Here is a 20,355-nt window from a genome sequence, read left to right on the forward strand (position 1 = left end):
AGACAGGTTTCTGCGGCTGCGAATACAGTAATTTGTTGTCAGAGACAACGCACGTAAAAGCCGATTCGCCATCAGAATGAAAGCTGGGAAGCACGGTCTGTGTGGAACCGCTCGCTGTAGATAACCTGCGAAACAGTCGCTCTACGGCGTGAGGAGCCCGGCTTCCCTGGTGCTGAGTCCCGCAGAAAGGGCTCTGGCGACAGGACCAGCAGTGGCCAGCAGCAGGTGCCGTGGGGAGCGCATGCGAGCCCGTCAGGCAGCCGGCCCTCGGGCCTTCGGTGGTTTGTGCCTCAGGGCCTTCCCGTCCGGAGCTGCTGCTGCATTTCATAGTGTAATTTTAATCTGTAAGCAAGGGCGGTTGCCTTCAGAGCACGTGTAAACACGGTGTGTCCGTGATGTCCTGCAGAGGAGAGTCCAAAATACCAGCAGTGGCTTATGTGAAGTTCCCCCGTGGTTTTGGACTTGCCACCTGCTTCAGGTTCTTGCAGTGCAGCGGCAAGACAAGAGGTGCTCCCTGCTCACCTGCCCCATCAGGCGAGGCTGCACGGACCTGTTTGTCGTACTCCGTACTCGTGCTGATCAAAACACGCGAAGGGGAGAAAGTGTCATGTGGTGATGAAACGTCATTATTGCCAAAAATGGAAGAGGGACCTGCAAGATACGTTTCTTATGAAGAAGAAATATAAATTAATATATGAAAGGGTTTTTTTCTAACATGGAAAAATTGGGGGAATGATTATAGAGTGAAAACACTATTTTACATATCCTTCACAATAGTTTTCAGTTAAATGGGTTAATCTCTGTTGTGCAGTTCTAGTTACATATGTGTGGGAGGGAGGAATTAGCACTGAACTTCAAGAAGCAAATCTTCCCTTCTGTATTAAAATTATTTGTGCAACCTTTTCAGGATGAGCTACAAGAAGCAATTTCTGCGCATGCAGCAAGAGAGCAAACAGCTGAATACTCAGACGACTTTGACAGTGATGAAGATGGCACGTTAAACAGTAAGACACAATTCAGTATTTTTCCTCATGTTCTTCCCTTTCTTAACTCATTACAAGATCACAGACAATCTTTGTGAGTCAGTGTGATTTAATGTTCCAAGGTCTTGTATTTTAATAACTTCTAAATCACTTAGTCCTTCTCTTCCAAGTTAGGAGCAGGATTCCTAGTGAAATCAGTGGTGGTGACAGCCTGCTAGACCAGATGCAGCCTGTGCTGAATGGCTCTTCTTCCTTATATGGTGCTGCATGTTAAGGGAAATACAAATCTAAAATATCATAAGGTATTTTTAAAAGGACTTACTCTGTGTCCTGTTTTTTATTGTTTGAAACATCTTTTAAAAGTTCATGGGATGCTTTAATTTCCCTTTGCTGACAAGATTTAGAAAAAAGCTCCTTCTGTATTAAATGTTACTCAACTATCATGACATTCTTTTGTCACCTTCCTCAAGCATTTGAACTCTGAAATAAAGCAAGTTAGAAACAACAGGCTATAGGAAGATAAATATATTTTTGTTAAGCATGTGACCCCTAGCATTGGAGCAGATGCCTCTTTTGAGTATCTTCTAGTATATTTCAAATGGGACAGAAGTGAAGAGAATAGAAGGAGAGGATGGATTCTGGTAACCAAACTTGCCTAAGTTTGTTGTTGTCTTGCTTCCAGTTTTTAAGACACTGGACACAATAGTTTTTTTAGAAAGGATTTAAATTGCATGACAGGAAGAATTAACCAGTGAATATCTGAAGTATGTTCTTCATACTGGGTCCACGGAAACAAATGACAGGAAAGGAAGAATAGGGACCTAGTTTGGTGACTTTGCAGAGATCAAAGGTGCAGAAAGAGAAGTGCTCGGAGACTTAAGTCAATAGAGTGTTGTATGAAAAATATTTCTAAAGTATCAAAGATACAGTTTCTGTGTCTCATTTTTTCCCACTTGTCTCAAATGATGCTGATGATGTGCTATTTTCAGGTATTGGGGAAGAACATAATGAAAATAATTCAGGTGCTGAAAGCACTGAGAAATCAGTTGCTGTTGAGAGTCCTCTCTCAGATGATGATGCTTCACAAAACCCAGCAGATTTGGAAAATGAAGCAGCTGATGACTTGACTTTATCCTTTCATGAAAAGAAGCTTCAGCAGAAGCTTTTAGAAAGTGAAAACATACAAGATGACAGAAAAGATGGTGAAGAAGAAGGTTTGGAAAGTCAAAGTGAGAGTGATGACAGAAAAAATAATGAAAAGTCTTCAGCTGCTCAAGAAGTACCATGTGATAATAGTGAAAGCGACCACTGTAATGATTTGCCTGTTCATGAACTACATAAAAAAAGAGATCAAGAGGAAAACAAACCAATACCAAAGCCACGGGTGCACAAGGCAAGAAGTGCTTCAGCATCAGGTGAAAAGAAAGCGTTTGAATGTTGTTGCTGCTACTTGCTTAGCCATATTACAGTATTTTGAAGTGTTGTAATTTGGGTTATTTTCTGTGTTAAGTATCAGGTGCTTTGGCTTGTAGGGAATTTATTCAATATTCTTTTGAAAATACATGTTTTCTATTTTTACGTGTTTTGTAACCTCCAGCTGCCAGGGGGTAAACTGAACCAGTGTGGGGCAGGTAGCTTGGTGTTTCTATCTGCCTTTTCCTTTCAGGAGATGAAAAATAGCTGTTTGGGTACTTAGAAGTCCAGCTCTCCATCAATGCATGTCCGTGGAAGGTGTGGGAGGGCTACAGAGTTGCCTCCTCTGTATGTGCATAGCACGGAAAGCCATATTCACACAATGTCCACAGCATCCAGGCACCCTTTAATGGAAAGGTCCTTAAACAGGCTTCCCTTCTCTAGGACCAGTGAAGTTGGACCACAGTGTTTGTAAACATAATGTTGAAGTCCTGATGCTGAGACATTATGATGCTGTAATGTAACAAAATGTCAGAAAATGAGCTATAAGCAAAACATTTATGAATGGCAGACTTCTCATCATCACAGAGTTAAAATTTCAAATGATCTTTTACTTTGAAGATACTGAGCCACTTTGGATATATAGTCAAACACGTAAAAAAACCCCAAACTTCAGTGTTTCATTATAAGAATAGCTAATTCGTTTTTAATATGCAAAGCAGAACTTGGAATTCTGCTAATTGACTGTATTTGCTTTTACAAATGTAAAATGTCAAAAGACTTCATATTTTTTATCTACTTCCTAATATGAGAAGCCTTTGTCCTGTTTGATGTGGAGAGGAATTTATGGCTGGTCATTACCTGTGATGGAAGATTACAACTTTGAAATTGGCAGAGCATGATTCGTGATGTGAGCTCCTTTTCTTTCCACAGGATGGCACCAAAGTGCTAGATATTTGAACATGCAGCTGGGCACTGGAGATGCCTCTCTTGCATGGCCAGTATGCCTGTGTAGTTTTAGACTGTCAGAAAAAAAGTTGAAGTACTCCTTTTCTTCATGTGAATCTAAGTAGTACAGTGATGCTAGCCTTTTGTCTTCAGTGGTCAACCATTGTAAATGTTCTTATATTAGATAAATTTATCTCTGTCCAACAGAGGAGGTGATTACCCAGAAATTGGTCAGCTTTTTCTTCTCCTTTGATTTTTCTTGCGATTTACTGCGTGGAAGAACTGTAGGAATATTGTTGTGACCTCTTCACTCTCTAAACTTCACACTAATTGTATGATGAGACTTTACGCAGCCAGGTGTGCTGGATGGGCATGGTCACCCTGCTCAAACTTGAATCTGTTCCTTTCCATTCCTGGGATGCCCCTGTGACCAAATTTCTCAATACCCGGGATGATTTTCAGTTAAAGGAGCGATTTAAATACTAGCACAGCTTTCTTAACACAGTGAGGCCACATACAAACAGCTATATAAAGAGTTACAGACACTTTTTCAGAAAGTTTAATGAAAGTTTTAAAGCTTCTAATATAATCTCTACATAGTCCATCTATTTATCATTATCTTTGTATATATTGAAACTACACTTAAGGGCTGATTTGCAATTGGAGAGACAGAGTTTTCATAAATATAGGAGAGAGCATATGTCTAATATAGCGCTGCTGTAAGAAAACCTTTTTACTATTCTGTTTGTCTGGTTATCTACCAGCGAAGAAACAAAGGGAAGGCTGCTGCTTTCTGCACAGTGCAGAACAGAACAATCCTGGGTAGGAGGAGACATCATGAGAAATGCAGCCAAAGAGGAGGGCTTTCAGTGTATTTGTAGTTTCTTCAGTGATGTCTCTGCTCCCTCCCTAAGGCAGTCACTGGGCAGCAGAACCACCATGCAACCCTTTCTTGCAGATTTCTATCCTCTGGCTCCCCACCTTCCTCCTGTTTAGCAATAAAACTTGTCTTCATGGTTTCTTCCCCCTGCCCTGCCACCAACAAGACCAAGCCACGCAATGGTGCTTATCTAATTCTGCACATTGCCATGGAAGCATTTCTTATTAAGTCCTAGTCCATGCAAATCTGTCACAGGAAATGGCATGGAGTAGGAGAAGGCAAAGGAGGTCCCTGCAGCCCATGGAGCAGACACCCATGTGTCGGCCATGGAGGACTCCACACTGGAGCAGAAATGCCAAGCCCAAGGGCAAGTGTGACTGAATTGAGACCCCAAGAGTCACTCGATACCAGAGCCGGGGTGGACCCCCAGAGCAGGGCTGAGGAGATGCGCTGGCCCAGAGGCCTGTCCTCAGCCTGTGGATGTCCCCATGGTGGAGCTGGGTCCTGAGCCCAAAGAGGTCTGTGACTCCCTGGGAAGCTCGTGTTGGAAGATGTTGTGCCTGGACTTCCATACCGGGAAGAGTGACAGAAGTGAACTGACTGCAACCCCCCTTCCCTGTCCCCTGTGCTGCTGGCAGGGAGAAGGTGTAAAAATCAGGAGCAAAGTGATTTGAGCCCAGGAAGAAGGGAGGGGTGGGGGAAGGTGTCTTAAGATGTGGTTGTTATGTCTCATTGTGCTACTTGGATGGTTGGTAACAACTTACATTGATTTTTCTTCCCCAAGCCGAATCTGTTTTGCCCGTGACCATAACTGGTGAGGGAGCTGTCCCTGTCCTCATCCTAATCCCGTGTCCCCTTTGTTGTGATTCCCTTCCCATCTCACTGGGTGGGGGGAGTGAGTGCAGGACTGCATGGTCTACCTGTGGGTTAAACTACCACAGAAGTATACAGACAATGCATTATATTATATCAAATTTGGTAATACGATTCATAAACAGATGTTTTCAGTACAGAAATAACAATACTTGGAAACACTTACTTTCTTATTAATGTGTCCTCTCAATCTTTTTTTTCCCATTAGATCAAGATCAGAAGATCAGCACCAGTGACTTGAAACTGGAGGACAATAGTAGAAAATCCCCTTCTGTGACAGAAGAAGTGATGACCACAGTATGTGAGAAAACAAAGAAATTAGAGAAGTCAACAGATGACAGTTCAGGTGAAATGGTGAAAATAGTGGAGGGGCAAATAGTAACTGATACAATATGGGAGGTGTCAGTGAATGATGAGTCGGAGCATGGGGAGGCAAAGTACACTTTGAAGGACTCTCTCAAGGTATTATTTTTGCGTGTTTTCACCATTGTTTAGAACAATGTCCTAGAAGCACAGTGAAAAGTTTTGTAAGGTTACTGCTGGTACTTTAAATATTTACTAACTCTGTTAGTAAAGCTGACAATTTATCTCTGACTTCCAAAGCTGAGGCTCTTACAAATTCTGTATAGTTTCATGGAAGATGTAGAGAATTTGCACAAATCATTTCAACCAGATAAAGGTATTAAAATGTGCATTTTCCAGTGTTAAGGAAATACCCTTACCCAAGTTAAAATGTCAGGTCTTTGTTGTGAGGTTAGCTGAATTGGAATGAGCAGTGTATGTTGGCAGAGGATGGAATCCATGGTGTGACTTGAATAATGGATAAGTTGCAAAGCATTTTATACTTTATCATAAGACAGAAAATGTGTAGCTATATGTAATTGTTAAAGCTAAATATTAAAAACAGTTAAAAGAGCATTGTTATAATAACAGGGAAGCCCACTGCCCAGCTGGCTTCTTTTTATTCCTTTGTATTTCTAAACTATAGACTATATTTTTACATAATACAAAGAAACATTTCTGGGTGCCATTCCAAAAAAATACAGGCATTCTGAAAGTTTGCTTTTTTGATTTGTACTTTTTTTGGTTACTCTCCTGTATCCTTTCTGTATTAGAGTGTCTTTCTTGCATATTCTATCATAGAATCATAGAATATCTTGACGTGGAAGGGGCCCATATGGATCATCGAGTACAACTCCCAACATCCTCGTTAGCTTGTAAAAGTCTGTTTTATCCTGATCTAGTTCTGTTGCTTGAGAGAGTCTGTAATTTTACTTTTTGTCTGTATTTCTTAGAAACTAAGTGAAACAAAGGAGAGAATTCTACAAACCCCAAAAGCTTCTTTATCTGACAGGTAAGAGAAAGATGCTATGTATCACAGTCTGTAGAGTGTAAGATGCATATAAGTGTCCTGACAATGCTGCTTCACTCTCATTTTCTGTCAGCATTATTTTCACTGCTGACAACCTCTGACCATCTGTGGAAAACAATGTAGTAGATGTGGCATGTTATTATGACCCTTGCTCAGCGTTATATCAGATCAGACTCCAAGTCTTTTGCCAGTGTCTGTCATGGGAGTACACTGTTGGATCCACCAATTAATCCAGTCCATGTTGTCTAGAGGTTTTAAGCTGTTTTGCACATGAAAGTGTAAGGAGCTTTCTTGAGCTGGATATGTTGAGTAGTGACTTGTTTTGTCACTCCTCCTTTCCTTTCCGCCTATCTCCAGCCAAGTGCATGTAAAGACAGAATCACAGTAACTTTTGGTATACACTGAGATAAAAGGAACACTGCTTGGTATCAGCTACAATAACTGGAAAGATCATTAATGCACCTGTGTCTTAATGTTTTTACAGGTCTCTCTCTTCTGTGCACTTAAAGAAAAAGACGAAAACTGTTCCATCAGCTACACCTATTTCTTCTCCCAATCTGGGAACATTAAAGGATAAACGCGTGCAGAACAGTACAGAATTTGACAAAGCAGATAGTTTACGAGCTGCTGTTTTCCAGGTAGATCTTAAAAACCAAACAAATAAACCCCCCCCAAAACAACCAACAAACAAAACTATGCATTTAAAGGTCCTGTTATAGCGGTCAACACCTCTTATTTTCTTGTAATCAGTATTTCTGAATATATTCCTTGCATATGCTTACAGGTATAATAGTAATCCTTTTATTCTGTTGGCTTGCCTTTTCATCAAATTATGAACTAAAAAACTAGATGAGAGGGACATGCCATGGTTCATAATTTATTGTGTCAGACTATTTTCAGACACATATAATATTTCCTTTTATTTCTACTTCTTCCTTAACATAAGTAAGTGTGTCATTTAAAGTTTCTTTTTCTGATATGTTCTATTCAGTTGACATTCAGAAAAAGTGAAAACAAGTCTAGTATTGTCTCCAGAAGCATAATCTATGTGGATTCTGTGTATCATTTCATAACAATTAGTTTGTATGTTCCAGTAGATTTTGCTACTAATCCATGTGAGGAAAACTTTCATTAACAGATGCTGTTCATATTGGTATGTGTTTTTAATACTTGTTATGGTTCTAGAACAAAGTTTAGGACCTCAAATCCATATTTATATTGTCTCCATATTTTTTAAAGGTAAAATTGACTTCATTTAGGACACTTGTATCTCTAAACATACTACCAAATATATAGTTAAACCCTGAAAATTTAAGCCTGATTCTGCAAATGGCTCATAACACTTTATGGATGCCTCAAGTCACACACTTCCTAGTTGGATTTTGTTCTCTTTAATTATAGGTATTTGCAAGAAAGACAGTAAATGTAAATAATATTCCTGTATACTAAGTGATAAGGATCTTTATTCCATTCTTCTTTTTCAATTTTTTTAATGCTTAGATTTTTTAATGGTTTTTGAAGCATTTTTTTTAAAGATCCATAAGCTTTTTCGTATTTTGTAGCTATAATTTTAGAACCTTAGACTTTTTTGATCACAATGTTTGTGTGATCACAGCTTAGTCTTCCGCATGGGGTAGTTATTTAAGTAGCACATGGACGAATTAAGGTAATTTTGGTGTTCATTATATTGGTGCTGCTCTAATAATATTTGGTTGTTTTAACAGCACTTTTTTAGTTATACCTTAAAAAGACTTTAAAAGTGTAAAAGTCTTCTGATGATTCTTACAGAATTGGTTGGAAAAGAAAAGGGTCTTTCTACTGGAATTAAAGAGAACTGAAAAGAAGAAAGCTGAAAATCTAAGGAACGATACTGAAAAGGTTTGTTTACATTCTTGATTAAAAAGAAGTTGACAAACTATAATTCTTTGAAATATGCTTATCTGTGCTTTCTGCTTAATTACATCACTCCGCTATTCTATGGCATCTGGTTCTCTTTAAATAGCATGATGTGAGTTGAAACAGTGAATGGCATATCCCACTTGTTATGGCTGCTGTAAACAATGTGTGGCTGATGTTTCACTAGACGTTTAAGTAAGGTATATTAAAAGTGTGCTGCTTAGGCTAATTTTCAGGCTTGTTTACAAAGACCTCAGTATGCTCAACCCTTCAGGTGTTAAGTTTTAATTTTTCATCTGTTAGAAAATTAGTTTACTTCCTCTCTCAAGAAGTGCTTTTCTACAGTAGACTATATTTTGAATAGTACTATACACAATTCTTAGATTGGCTTCTAAGTAGGTAATGTGTTTCACTTCTAAGCATTTAACATGTATTTCATATTCTTCTACACATATTTTGCAGGAGTAGTTTGTCTCATTTGACTAAATTAAGTTAAAAATGAGCATACAAAAAACCCGCTCTATATAGTTCAAATTTAATTTTGAGTATTGGAATGTTGTCTGCAAATCAATTTCCATTTCTTTCAATCTAGAAAGAAGCTGTTAAAAGAGAGGAAGCAATTGCATCTTTTGAAGCCTGGAAAAAAAAGAAAGAAAGAGAAGCAAAGAAGTTAAAGGAAAAAAAGAATCTTGAGGAACTTAAGAAAAAGAAAGCAGCAGAACAGAATGAGGAGAAAACAGAAGCAGCACAGAAGGTGATGTGAAATATGTACACAAATGTGTATTGGACATCGTTCAAGAGATTGTTGAGAATAATTTTGATTAATCCAGCAAGAGGTGAAAAACAACTAGTTTCTAAACATGATTAATTTTTGAAGAAAGCTCATATTAGATTCTATTCTGTTGGAAGTACATAATTTTTACATTTGCACAAAAACCAGGCATTTTTCGATATTTAGATTCTATTAACTGAACATAAAATAAACTCGATATAAATACATGGGCAATTAACTATTACTTACTGGGAAAAATGATTTATTCTTTTTAGATGTAGCCATACCCACTTCTGAGCAATGCTACAAAGAATATTCCAGAATTTGAATGTGTAAAAATTGCAAAAAATAATAATATAGAATAAGCAGGTGGAGTATTGACAAAAAGATGAGGGATAAGATTTCTAGTGAATCTGTGGTTTTCTTTAGGCATACGAAAAATGGAAAGAAAGAAAAGCGGAATATTTAAGAGAGCAAAGCAGAAAGCAAAAACAGTCTGAAAGAATCAGGAAGAAGAAAGAAGAGGAACTGGTTGCAGAAAAGAAGAGAGACAGCAAGTCAGCAGTTGAAAAATGGTACTATTCCACTGGAGTTTTGGAATATCATTGTTTCCCAAATCTTTGCTTGTAAATTTAATAGGTCTTCTGTGAGTGCTTGATGTGCACTTTGATGTGCACAACTGAGAGACAATGGCACGCTTGGGATCAGGCTCTTGAGTCCCAATGGAGAGCAAGTATAGCGACAAGAACAAGCTATAGAGGTTCTTTCAGTTTAGTAGCTTAGATGCTTTCCTCCCCAAAAGGCTACTGAGTAAGCCCAGGCAAAGGTAGTGCAACTGAGAAGTCAGATTCATTAAGCAGTATGATGTCTTACATGATTAGTCTCATGCTTTATTACTAAGCCATAGAAAGGAAGGTAAATCTTTATCTTAAAGTTTGTGGAATACAATGTATGAATGTAAATTTATTCAGAAGCAAATGAGATGTGTCTGCTGGAAAAATTCTTTGTTAATTTTACCAGCCAGGAGTTTCACAGACCGTGTGCAAGTTACTATTACCCACAGAAGTTTTGAATGTTAATTTTTATATGGTACCAAAATAAGGGAGAAATTAGTATAGAAAAGGTGATTTCATAGTAGATAGAATAGTAGGTTCATTTATACCTTGGTGATATAATATATAAATATGCACTTTGAAAATTTTAAATACATATTCTCGATCCTTTATTAAATGCATGAATTATCTCTTTTGGCTCAGTTTAGTTAATCAGTCACACATACAGCATTTAGTCTGTTACATTATGATCTCCTATTCTTCATTCTCACTATACAGGAATGAAAAAAAGGAAGAATATGTAAAACAGAAGAAAGCAGAAAAAATCCTAGAGAGAAGAAAGCAAGAAATACAACAAGCAGAGAAGGAAGAAAAAAATAAGAAGGCTATGGAGGAATATGAAAGATGGCTGGTATTTTTTTTCTGCATTTTGTCAGAACTAAAAAGGTTAATGTAGTAATGAGTGTGAACACTTTTGTATTGTAATACTCATGGTTTTTCATGCTGTTATGAGAGAGGCCAGATGATGGCAGCATTACATAGCTAGTCCCTCAAAATTCTTGAGCAAAATAAGAAAATGTGGTGGGCTTGGTATTTAGCTTACATGGAAAATATATTCTCCCTATCTACATGTCAGAGTTTTGAATTTTGTAGTTAGTCTTCATTTTTTGACATTCCATGTCAGGAGCAACCATCTCTGAAGGGCCAGCTCACCACAGCACAACACCTGCAAAGCCAAGCAGCATCACCAGCTGCAACAGAGAGTGCATTGTATTCAAGAAAGCATTTAAAGTGGAGACTTGTATACCTTAAAATTGATAAAAGCACTTGTAATGAGGCTTGAGATTATTTCCATTTACTAGAAAAGGTGGAACTCTGATGCTCCCAGTTATATTTTTCCTACAACAGTGTACTTTAGTCACAGTTGTTAAGCAGTAAACTAATCTAGTACTCTACTCTTTCATCATACTGACTTTCAATATTTTCTTAGTTTGAGAGTGTTTTTTCTGTTGTCTCTCTTCCTTCTGATTTCCAGCATGCATCCTGAACATATGATCCCTGTTGCCATTTATAAGAATGGGATCTTGCAACTCAGCTGGCTTAAGGTCCTTACAGGGATTCATTTGTACTGTCAGTAGCTTAAAAAAGAACTTTTCCAGAGTCTCAAGTGGTCTTTCTGGGTTGTTTAGGTTTTTTTGTTTTGGTTTGGTTTTTTTGGAGGACAGGGGTGGGGTGGATAGATGAGATCTAAGGCAGGGAGATGTATGGGTGTGGGACAGATTTTGAAAGGACAATCATCCTTTACTTGGCTAACTCAGAAATAATGCAGTTATGTAAAACAGCAGGAGCCTGCATGTTTTCCCTTTTCTCTATTTCCAAACCTTTTTAGTCTTAGATTTAAGTCTTTTAAGATCTGCTTTGACCTAGTCTCCTGTTGGAATACCTCTGATTTCTGTAATCATTGGTAAGAAGTGTTTTCTCTGCTCCCCTTCGTGAAGTGATTTCCAGCTCAGTTTTGTCAAATTATTAATGTCCAGTCTTAGCTTATTGCTTGCTTAGTCAATCTTCCTGGTTCCCAAGGAAGAAAGTATAGCTAACTGTCTGTCCCGCTATGCTCCATTTACTGAGACTGTCCTCAATTACCATAGTTGTACCAAAGCATGAATGTTACCTCCCTTGTTTCACTTCCTTGCTATCTTGGACTCAGTTTGAAGGTAAAAAAATTAGCCCTTTTTTTGGAAATGAAATATGCTGTGCCTAGCACAGGCTCACCTGTTCCAACTGTGTGTAAATTCCTGAGGTCATCATTTCGCTTCAGTGGGATTATTAACATAAATTTTAGCAGCTGGAGGAAGGACCAGATCTAAACGGATATACATGTGCCTACATGAGAGGAGCAGCTGAAAAAATAGGCAGGTGTTGGAGGATGTGATAGGTACTTGGCAGAGGTACTTCTGAAATGATTTAATTTGCAATGTCTGTGTGCAAATGCTGACTGATGTGTCTCATGCCCAGTCTTCGCCTTTTTACTTTCTGAAATAGCATTGCTTTTTGCAGCTAACTTACCTTTATATGAGAAAGCATATCGGGCAGTGGCTCTGCCATTGTGTTTGGCCAGAACATTATCCTGCTTTTAATAGTAATAGAGAAAATAGACACCTTCAGTGAACTGCAGGAGAGAAATGCCTGTGAAGTTGTCGATGTATTATCAAGGGAACTAAGATGTTATCTGCGTATAGGTAAATAAACAGGCATCAAGTCTGAGAGAGCAGAATTGTGGAAATCTTTTAAGTGTATTATTTCAAATAAGAGGATTTTTGTTTGAAGGGAAGTAATAAGAGTAGTATAGTGGGAAGTATTCTAATATGTTTTCATTAACATTCAACAGAAATAAATGTGCAAATTCATCCTCATCTTTCCTGAAACAGGTGTTGACCATACTGCATGGGGAAAACAGACATAAAAATCTCCTGGTAATTCTTCTAAAATAGAAGAAACAATCTGCTTTTATGTTAATGGAAATTCTGTTACTTATATTTGAGAGGTCATTGTGTGAATGTTTGATAACATAAGTGCATAGAGAAGATTACATGAAAATAAATGCCCTGAAAAAGGCTATTAACACTTGTAAAATGCTAACATAAAAAGGATAATCTTGAGCTGAGATACTTTAGAATTGCTCAGGAAATTTAAGCTTCTGATTTTTTTGGTTTTTTTCATAGTATTTGCCTCTTGCTACTCTTCGAGCCATTCTAGATGCTATGCTTGATAAATGATTGGTTTTTATTTAATACATACTACCAGTGTCTGACACTTGTCATTGACATGCATCTATTCTGTTGACTAGAACATGGAAAAGAATCATGAAGTTTATAACAACATATCCGTTTAATTTACATTATTTTTGAGATAGGAATCTTGATACCTGTTTTCTGTAGATAAAAGCAAGTATCCTAGATGTGTTATGTTCTCCATTTTATGTGCTAAACATTAACCTAGTATGACTTGATGAGAAGTAAGGCTGCTGTCAAATAATTCTCAGAGATCAACACAGTAAGGTTAACTGCCCTAGAAGAAGTTTGAAATTTTACCTTGAAGTTGAGCATGCTCAACACCTATTTCTGTCATTCTAAAGCTGTTTAAAAACATCAGGAGATGATGTACTGGATGAGTCTCATGGATTTGTTGCTTTTCTGGATTAGAAACAGCTGACGTGGTTTATTCATTTCATGTGGTTTAATAAGATATATCTGAAAATACTTTCTATATTGGAATTTTAATCTCCTGGCTTTGCAATATGTTAGAAATGAGGCTGTTATTGTTATTCCTCTTAAATGTTGTAAAGCTTTGGTACCATCTAAAATTCAGTTATTATGTGGCAGTCATATGCTCAAGAATGTGATCTTCCCAGAATTTTGTACATGAAAAGTGTACTCATCGTACTAGGCTACTGAGAGGGAAACTTCCACAAAGAAATCAAGCCATACAGTTGAGTTGATCTAGTCTGTGACAAGCTACAGTTACTGTCTTAATCTTTTGTATTTCTGTTACTCTTCTCCAATTTGTGCAAATAACATCTTTTTTATTATTTTAGGGAAGATTTATATCAGTTATGTCTTGTGAGAATGTGAACTGTGGTTAGCAGTAGAACATAAAAAGCTTTGTGTGTGTTGAAGGCAGGGAAGAAGCCAGTAAGTCTTCATGACAAATACAATCTTTTAAAAAACAGTTAAATTAACTCAAGACTCTTTCCTTGGTACTGGGATCCATTCATGAAAACTGGATCTTCAAACCCAAACATTCAAAACTGAGACATGATTTAAAAATCCAAAGCAACTTTTAATTCTCTTCATGGATGGGTGTTTGCTTTATCTTTGGTTTGAGTTTTTCATACATGAGTCTGTTGTGCAACATGTATTCAGTGAAGGCTGCTTTATAAACATAAAATATGCACATTTCTTTGTAACTTGTGATTTCTCAAATAATTACCAATGCTGTTACATTTTTAATGAGTTTTCAATTACCTGTCCTGGTGTGTCTTTGAATGTCAAATACAGATTCAGATTCTGAGACTTGTAGAATATGATTAAATTTTTCTAAAAATAAATTGGCTGGATATGTGCAAATACTCCAGAACAGGAACAGGAGTCATGGGTGTGTTCCATTTCAGAGCACATTCTTCCCAAGCTCGTCTGTACTGCTTGCACGTATCTTGTAATCTTTTTTGAAAAATATCACTGATAATGCAGACTCCTTTCCCCTTAGGGTACTAATGAGTTCCCTTTAAGAGTTCCTGTTTTGAACTTGTTCTAAAGACCCAAAGCCACCAGTTGTGTTCATACGAGGAAGATCTCTACAGAAGTAGAAAGAAGGCTGACAGAGAAGGGTCAGAATCTTACAGTGCTACACCCCCACTTTGTCTCAATTACTCCATATAATCCAGAAAAATACAGTTTGTATAGAGAGATAATATTTTTTATTAGACTCTGTTGAACTTTTGTATCACTTGTTTTAGTAAAGGGCATTACTTCTCCATGTAAACCTTGCCTTGCTTTTAATCAGCTTTACTAGTAACAACATTAAATAATTGTGTGTTTATTTAGCCAGACCAGACATTCCTGACTGAATTGGATCTTCATATTTATGTTGACAAAAACCTAAAGGGCAGAGATTAAAATCATATTGATACAGTTGATGTTTCAGTGCATAATAGGCCTTTTAAAGTTTTTGTTCATATCACATGGGTGGCTAGCATTAGTACAGTTTGGCTGCTGCATACGTGCAAAACCAGAGAAAGCTTCCACTCAAGCTCCCCTTTTTACAGTAACACTTCTACCCCCATTTACCAGTCTTCTGTCTCAGCCACAGTCACCTCGCTGTTTCTCACTTGCAAGTAACAGGCAAACACTGCTAGGAACTTGGGAGTTTGTGGATACACAGTGTCCCTCATGGGTTGCCAGTGCAGTGCAGTTCATACATGTTAAAATAGGAAACTTCTGTGGTGCTTCAAAATACTGGCTGATAGGCTGCAAAAGAGGGAAGGACCTTGGTTGGATTTGGCACAACTGATGATGGTTTTAAGCCAACGTGGTGATACCCACGTTGCATCGTTACTACCAATGATGTGTATGCCAGTTGTTGGTCCTAGGAATTAATGCACTGTTCATGTGCCAGAAAGGCAGCTGCTCAAGGACCTTTTATCCACCTGTCAAGTGACACACTGTACGTGATGCTCTGGTCCATAATGTCAACCTTGGTTCCACCAAGAGGAAAACAAGGTCCGTAAGTGGTTTGCTCAACCATGCACCACATGCAGAGAAAATTGGCACCTATAAAGGACCCTCCAGTGTACTCAATTGCTAATGCACATGCAGCCTTAGATGCTGGTCCTCGCAGTGGTGAAATGGCAGTCATCTTTGCAAAGAATGCTTATTTTATATGGAAAAGAACAATATAAAAATTCAAAAATAATTATAAATAATTTCAAATTATTTTTTGAATGACAGATTTCTTGAAGATCATTAGTTAATCAGGCACAAAAAGAATATTGCAAGTATCTTGCTTATCCTTCGTCATCCTAATTGCTCATTGCTGTTTGAAACAATAGAAAATATCATCAGAACCTTGCAGTTTTTATATTATGTTAGATGGATATTTGTTTATAATTAAATTGTTTAATTCCCAGTTTATTCTAGTACATGGCAAGTGTAATTTAATAAGTACAGAAAGTTATAAAGATTCATCAATATTCTCATGTAATGAGAACAACATATTTAGCATTGAGATTTCGATATCCTCTTAAAGAAAAGAAGTAATTAAGATGAGACTAATTATACACAAGACAAATACAGTACCTAATCCACTAGGCCTTCTGCTGGGCTTTTTCTTTAGATAATGCACAAAACCAGCCCATCCTTGAGACAGTCACCTTAGTCATAAATTACGTAAATGTGCAGCCTTGTGCGTTGCCTTGTGCCATGTGTGTGACTGAATCCCTAAAAGGGATTCACTAAGCTCCAAAAGGCAAATCTCCATTGCCTGCTAACTTTTCATTTTACACAAGAAAGATATAACAATAATTGTTACTTTTCTGTTGGTGTTGGGTGGAGTTTGGGTTTTGGCTGTTTTGTTTTGGTTTTTTTTTTTGACACATCTTTTTATTCTTAGGAGAAGAAAGAGAGGAGAGAACAGCTTGTGAAGAGGCAAAAGAAATTGCAGGCTGTCCATGGGGATGAAGCACCTTCTCCCTGGAGTCCACCTGGCAAAGTCACATATTCAAGGAATTACTGAGCAATCTATTTCCTTCTGTGAGGAAAGATGATCTACAAAGTTCTGACAATGGCTAGTCATTATTTCAAAAGCTGATTTTCACTGAATCCATCAGAGATTATGCATCCTTTCTTTTTGATTTATTTCATCTCTGCAGTTTAAATAGTTCAGTTGTCCCTTTCCATTGCTTTAGAAAATGTACTAAGTTTTAATTCCACATTTAACTTAATTTTGCTAAATCTTGTGTTACTTTGTTCCCTTTTTTTAAAAAAAAAGTCTGGAAGAAATGCTTTGTGAAGGAGTGGGAAGGATGATGGGCAAGGAGATGTTGGCTCTCCTGTGGTGACAGAAAGACAAAAGGCTAAACAGTATGGTAGAGGGATGTCATTCATGAAGAGACAACCTACAGAGAACATAATATAATTCTTAGATTATGTTACGTTATGAAATAATAAAAATAGCTTTTAAATTAAACCTACATCAAGGAGAAACAGGATTCCATTGGGCCAAATCCAGTCAGCCATGTGATGATGCAAAAGAATTAAACTGGAATCCATATAAGGTAAAATGATCCTGGACTAAGTAAGACTGTAGCTGTTAATTCCATTTCAGATCTTCATTTATATTCCATAGATTTCCTGCTTCCTACAGGAAACAGCAGTTTTGGAGGCATGTTTTGCAGTTTACACAAAAATGTACATAAAAACTGCAAGGGCAGAACAGTGGTACTCTTATGAGGCAACCTTAGACACTGAAATTTTTTTTTTTTTTTTGGAACTTAATTTAAAGGCTTCTGTGGTTGTTTTTACATCAAGTAAATCTTTCCCAAACATGTTTTCATCATTGCTAATGAGCTAGTTGCTGTAGTAGATTATTAAAATTTCTTCTGGTTTTGTGGCTATTTGCCTCACTATTTTGGAAACAATGACAAGACTATGTGTCTTTAGAGACCTTCAGATCTCTTGTTTGTCTACTGTCTAAACTCAAGCTGTTCCTTACAATGGTATTTTATTTGAATTTTAATAATCACTCCAGATCAGATTTTCTCCTCAGATGTGTGTTCTTAAAAAAAAAAAAAAAAATTAAAAAAATCTCACTAACCAAGAAGTAAAAAACCCTAGTCTTTAAATTATAGATATATTTTCTCAAATGAGAATATCGCTCCTGTTTAGACTGACAGCCTCCTTGGGGAGTCAAAGGAGCATTTGAGAAGAAGGCTTGCCTTTTTCACTCGAGTCCTGTGCTGTTCATCAATCACTGAGATACTCATTAATTCTGCATTTCATGTAACACTGGGGCATCTCCTCAGAAAAGAAAAATCACAAGACCAGCAACCAGATGAATTTCTGTAGTTTCTTGATGTTTCTTGCTTGTTTTTTTATGTTTTAATGTGAGCCACTGAGGATTAAAAGGTGTTTGTTTTGGCCATAACTGTTTCTATTGACAAAATGCTCTACAGGTGAATTTTTTTGCTGGTATGTATGTAGAAGTAGAATCAGAAGAATATTTATTCTGTCTCATTGTTGAATATGGTTCTGTTCATTACTGTTAGTATGAACTCTAGTTCTGTGAATTCCTAATTCACACCTTTTGCAAAGTTTATGACAGCCAGAAGCAGGTGCCAGAAAGCAAAAAGGGAAGATATATTTGTTAGAACAGTAGGTAGTGCTGTAGTTACCATCATTAACCTAATTTCTAACAGTAAGTGTAGAGGAAGGCTTGTACGATGTATGGTATTTCTGTTGCATATGATCTATTGACAGTGTCAAGAAGTATTTGCTAATCTTAAGAATAATGGAGAGGTTTCACTAGTAGTTGTGCTGGATTTGTGTACAGCCAAATCATCTGACAGATCAGATTTGATCCATTGTGAGTAGCAGTTGCAGATTTGATACAGCTTCTCGACTATGAAGTATTTTTATTGCAGGATCAGGTTTGAGGATATTACCTGGTATTTTACATTGCATGTCTCAACTTCCAGTTGCCTTTCATGCACCTCGTTGCCTGTTGTGTACTGGGATTTTTGAGCATGTCTCTGCTGGTTCTGCCTCTTAATTTAAGTTCTGTTTCTTCCTCAAAAGACAATTGCACAGGACCTGTCATTCTTTTATTTGTTTCTAGCCTTCTGTCACTGGGCTGCTCACTGAGAAATGTTGTTGCTGGAACAGTTTTTTATCCAATGAAGAGTCTGCAGAGAAGCTAGGGACCTTTATGACACCCATCGTTTTCATTATATACAGTCTGCAGGTAAGGCACATTTGATGTCTTCCAGTGGACCTTAATGACAATAGTGACCTTTTTGCCCCTTCTGTGAGACTCAGATTTGTGCCAAGAGTCATCATTCAAATGCTGAAATTCTGGATAGGGCAGCATTCATATGGATTCATGCTAAACTCATCTTTTTTCATTTGAGAAGATATTGGTCAAGAAGGGGAGAGAGCAGGAGAGAGGCTGGAGCTTTCAGAAGCACCCTGCGGCTTGCAGTCTGCTCATGTGGAGCCCCTGGAGTCTGGCTGTGTTCCTAGGCCATTTGTGGGGTTTTTTGTAGGCTCTCTTTATAGTAGTACCCACATTGAGCTTCCTGCACTCCAATGTTGCAGTGTGTTGTGTTACCACAGAAGTTCCCCGTTAGGGAATCCTTTTTTCTTGCAGAGATCCAGCAAATCCAGATTTTTGTCCAGCTTAAGCCAAGCTGTAGCACAGATATTGCAGAAAAATGATTACAGGGCTTTCATAAATTCTGAGTCTGGCTCTGGCTGTTACCTCATGGCAGGTCAGGCATTTTTTCCAGCAGTAGTGGTATCACAACAACAACATTGACATCCAAAGACAAAGAATCCACTGCCGACAGAAACTTGAAAAGATGTCCAGCCAGAGGAGCTTCAGTGGGCAGCCTGAGAGTTAGGGTAAAATTACAGGTACCAGCAGGAGACATAGCAGAATTACAGCACAGGCAGAATGCAACAGGACTGCCAGCACAAAATTGACCCACTCAAATTTTATGGAAAAAATATTGAATGAGTTCAGGCATTTAGAATGGAGTGGTGATGTACATCGTTGGTACTCCAGGCTTCTAGCACTTGGAAACTTCAATTCAGGTCTCGTGTGTTAAGAAACTATAGCTGTAACATCATGGAAAGACAAAATGCGTAGCAAACAGCAGAGTTTGCTGTACAGCTGTGTCCTGATTTTTAGCTGAGGCAGAGCTGGGTTTCTTCTTAGCAGCTAGAATAGCATTGTGTTTTGGTTTCAGCCTGGGATTTGTAATGAGAAAAACATTGGTAACAGACCATTATTTTCATTTGTCACTGGAAGTTGAAGGACTTTGTGTTTTGGTAGTCTACAAGTGCAAGATCTGGGGGGTGGTGATGAAAATTTAAATTAATAAGCTAGATTGGCATTTGGATATGCCAATAGGATACTCCATATTATATAACGCCATGTTCAGTATATTAATGAGGGTCTCTCCGTCTCTTGCTCTCTCTGGCTTTCACTGGGTCTCACTCTTCTGGGATTGTGGTTTCGGGATTGTCACTCCTCTGGGATCGTTATCCAAGAATGGGCTGGGCTTGGTTGGCAGGAGGTGAGCAGTTGCACTGTGTGTAACTAATTTGCATGTTTATTACTATTATTATCATTATTATTTTAATATAATTATTAATTTATTTTCTATTTTAAATTATTAAATTGTTCTTATCTCAGCCTACAAGTCTCCTTACTCTTGCCCCCCAGTTCTTTCCCTTATCCCCTGGGGGTGGGGTGGAAGTGGGTGAACGGCTGTGTTGGCTGCTGGCCACGGGCTAGCCCAGTGAAACTCTCACATAGTGGTAGTGATCTGCTTTGGACAACACATGCTGTCCACATATGCAAGCAGGGCAGACTGACAGGAGGGGATC

At 37.9% G+C, this 20,355-nt stretch overlaps 1 protein-coding gene across 1 annotated transcript; it reads left to right on the top strand.

Moving 5' to 3' along the window:
* Positions 1 to 120: 120 nt before the first annotated feature.
* MAP9 (microtubule associated protein 9) lies at positions 121 to 16,480 on the top strand (the record flags this gene model as incomplete). Its single annotated transcript, XM_029085741.1, has 11 exons — positions 121 to 303; positions 908 to 1,004; positions 1,973 to 2,293; positions 5,306 to 5,559; positions 6,393 to 6,451; positions 6,954 to 7,107; positions 8,258 to 8,347; positions 8,958 to 9,119; positions 9,567 to 9,712; positions 10,469 to 10,601; positions 16,358 to 16,480. Coding segments are annotated over 11 exons (1,722 nt in total), but the record flags the coding sequence as incomplete, so codon positions are not given.
* Between the last annotated feature and the right edge of the window lie 3,875 nt (positions 16,481 to 20,355).

Source organism: Antrostomus carolinensis, unplaced genomic scaffold (genome assembly GCF_000700745.2).
Source record: "Antrostomus carolinensis isolate BGI_N321 unplaced genomic scaffold, ASM70074v2 scaffold5387, whole genome shotgun sequence".
Taxonomy (NCBI): Eukaryota; Metazoa; Chordata; class Aves; order Caprimulgiformes; family Caprimulgidae; genus Antrostomus; species Antrostomus carolinensis.